This window comes from Rhagoletis zephyria, unplaced genomic scaffold (assembly GCF_001687245.7).
Source record: "Rhagoletis zephyria isolate East Lansing unplaced genomic scaffold, Rhagoletis_zephyria_1.1 Rzeph_scaffold_01492, whole genome shotgun sequence".
NCBI classification, from domain to species: domain Eukaryota; kingdom Metazoa; phylum Arthropoda; class Insecta; order Diptera; family Tephritidae; genus Rhagoletis; species Rhagoletis zephyria.
The window spans coordinates 33,498-37,044 of record NW_016158576.1 but is presented as its reverse complement, the minus strand read 5'-3'; the positions used below and the strand labels follow the sequence as shown (position 1 = coordinate 37,044).

The following is a 3,547-nucleotide window of genomic DNA, read 5'->3' as shown; positions in this document are numbered from 1 at the left end:
GACAAGTGTGTGAAGTGTAAAGTCCCAATAAGAGGGGAAACAGGTGTCAGATGTATGGGTGTGTGTGGGAAGGCATATCACACTGCACCAAGATGCTCTGGCTTAGATAACTTCCAGTATGGGGTAATAGGAACGCACCCAATGTTGAAATTTATTTGTGATGAGTGCATTACATATATACAAAATGTTGATATGGTAGTGCGAGACATGCAAGAAAGTGTAAACAAGAACAGTATGTATTTGAAGGAGTACAAAAATGAATTTGAAGAAGCATTGAATACGAACCAGCGGGAATTGAGAGAGTTAATGAATGCGATGGAGGTGAAATATAATGAACGATTAGCGACCCTAAAAATGCACCAGGAAATGTATGTAAGAAATGCAGCAGAAATAAAGAAAGTGCGAGAGGTAGTGGAACAAATGAAAAGCACAGCTGATGTAGCTGGGAAGGAAAATGAAAAGCTATGCGGGGAAATAAAAACATTGGGGAAAGAAATAAAAGATAGTGCAACACAACAACAAACGTCATTTGCAAATATGGTGAAAACAAATATGAATAAAAATGCTGGTAGAGACGTGCCGGAATTTAAGAAACGTGCGCCTATTGTTGTGAAACCAAGAACCAAACAAACGAGTGAAAAAACAAAGCAGGATTTAAATAATAAAATTAACCCTAACGAGCTGAAAATTACAGACATTAAGACTGGTCAAAATGGTGTTATGATAATTGAGAGTGTTAATGTGGATGAAAGAGACAAAATCAAAGAAATTATGGATACGAATATTAGTGATGGATACGAAATAAAGATTCCGCGAGATTATAAACCAAAATTGTTTATAACAGGCATGAGCCTTGAAAAGTGTAATGACGAACTAATCGAGTGTTTAAAGAAGCAAAACCAATGTCTAGAAAAGGGTGAAGTTAAAATTATTAGGCAGTATAATGTGAAAAATAAAAATAATAGTTATTATAATGCAATAATAGAGGTGGATGAAGAAAGTTTTAATAACACTCTGAAATGTGATAAACTGAATATAGGTTGGGAAAGATGTAAAGTCTATGATGGTGTTGATGTGACAACGTGCTTTAAATGTAAAGGGTACAACCACAAAGCTGCTGAGTGCAAGGACGATGAAGTGTGCGCCAAATGCTTGGGAAACCACAAATCCACCGGATGTGTTAATCCACCGATAAACAAGTGCATAAACTGTATAAAGTCAAATGAAAAGCTCAAACTAGGGCTAGATATCAATCATCAGTGCAAGAGTAGGCAATGTCCGGTCTACTTGAAGCATTTAAATGCTAAAAAGCAAAGGCTAGGATATTAGCAACAAATGTGCAGGTTACAGGCAAAACCAACGGAGATAAGGGGAAGAAAACGAAGGGAAAATCTGCACACAAACAACATTCTAAATTGCATATATCTAAACGTGAACAGCATAATATCTAACAAAGGTGAATTAGAAGTGTTGGCGGCAGCACACAAGCCGAGTATTATACTATGCTCTGAGACGTGTACGACGGAAAATGTGGAAGATAGTGAATTAGATATAGCAACATACAAAATGGTTCGATGTGACTCACACAGCAGACACACTGGAGGAGTGATAATATATGTGCATAGCACAATTGACTTCAATATAATTTATAATGCAAGTGTTAATCGAAATATATGGTGCATAATAATAAAAATGAAAAAGGTCGATAAAAAATTTCAAATTGGCGTGCTTTATCACTCGCCTAGCACAAGTGATGCAGATTTTTTGGATTATTTAACAGAAATATTACTTACTAAATATGATAAAAGCAACCATAATATAGTAGTGGGAGATTTTAATATAAATATGAACTACACTTCTACATATAGTACTAAACTGTCCGAGATATTTTCTGTAATGGGAATGTCCCAAAAAGTAGAGTTTAACACAAGAATTACAAATACAACTGAAACTAAAATTGATTTACTGTATTCAAATTCGGAAGAAATAGAATGCAAAAATTTGATGGATTTCAAAATCTCTGACCATGAAACAATACATTTCAGTGTCAAGACGTCGAAATCGTTCAAAATGAGAATGGTGAAGAAAATTACTGCTTGGGACAGATACAGTCGTGAAAGTTTACAAAACATACTAAGATCGTACAATTTCAATTTCTATAATAACTTGCAAATTGATGATAAAGTGGAACTTATAAACAACAACATAGTGCAAGCAATGGAAAGCTTGACTTACGAAAAAGAAGTGTATATAAAGCTGATGAATAAATGGTATGACCATGAACTGGCACAAATGAATAAAAATAAATTTAATATATACAAACATGCTATACAGACTGGAGTGTGGGATGAATACAGAAGTATAAATAAAAAGTACAAAAAACTAATTAAAATAAAAAAAGTTCAATTTATGGAAAATAAAGTAAAAATGAGTGAAAATAACGCTAAAGAAATGTGGAAGCACCTCAAACAGGCGGCTTGTCTTGCAGAGGATAACGATGGTATCAAAAAAGTTGTAATAGATGGTGTACTGGTTGAGAATGATACCGAAGTGGCTAATAAACTGAACCTATTCTTCATAAACAGTGTGATTGAAATAAATAGAAACATACCTTGTTTTGACCTAGTAATGAACAGTAGTCAAACCAACTGTAGTTTTAAATTTTCGTATATAACAACCGCTGAAGTTATAAATATTATAAAAACGTTTAAATACAAAATTGGCGGACGAAAACTGTTATCAGATGGAGTACTGAAAGACTCTATAGAGTATTTAGGGTACTTCTATGCACTTATTATTAATGATAGTGTGGAAAGTGGTATTGTACCAGAACGGTGGAAAACGTCGACAGTGGTACCTGTCAAAAAAGTCAAAAAGACAATACAACCAGAAGAGCTTAGACCAATAAATACCCTACCAAGTGATGCCAAAATATTAGAAGTACATGTCAAGAATCAACTGATGATGTACCTCGAAGAAAATAAAATTTTAGTCCAACAACAATCGGGCTTTAGGGAAAAACATTCGTGTGAGACAGCCCTCAATTTGGTGATAGCTGATTGGAAAGAAGAGCTAAATAATAAGAATGTAGTTGTTTCGGTATTCCTGGACCTCAAAAGGGCATTTGAAACGGTGGATAGAGACATATTACTAAAAAAACTGCAACGAATTGGTATAACTGGTACGGAGCTAGAATGGTTTAGCAGCTACTTGAAGCAGAGAAGGCAACGAACTGTGATAAATACAGCGATATCGGAGGAATTGGAAGTACCCATAGGGTTACCACAAGGGTCGGTTCTGGCACCGATATTGTTCCTAATTTACATTAATGATATTGTCAATGCCGTCGAGGGATGTGAAATTCGACTCTTCGCCGACGATGCATTAATTATGATAAGTGAAAATAATATTAATGTCGCTATATCGAAAATGCAAATGGCACTAAATAATTTATATACATGGCTGTGCGGAAATAGACTCAAACTTAATATTAACAAAACAAAATATATGATTATAACCAGAAGAAACTTTAATGATCTCAACGTTG

General features: G+C 34.6%; 1 protein-coding gene across 1 annotated transcript; it reads left to right on the top strand.

Moving 5' to 3' along the window:
• Window positions 1-234: 234 nt before the first annotated feature.
• On the top strand, window positions 235-1,329 carry LOC108364201 (uncharacterized). Its single transcript, XM_017617791.1, has one exon. The coding sequence runs from the start codon at window positions 235-237 to the stop codon at window positions 1,327-1,329; it is 1,095 nt and encodes a 364-aa protein (XP_017473280.1).
• Window positions 1,330-3,547: the final 2,218 nt, after the last annotated feature.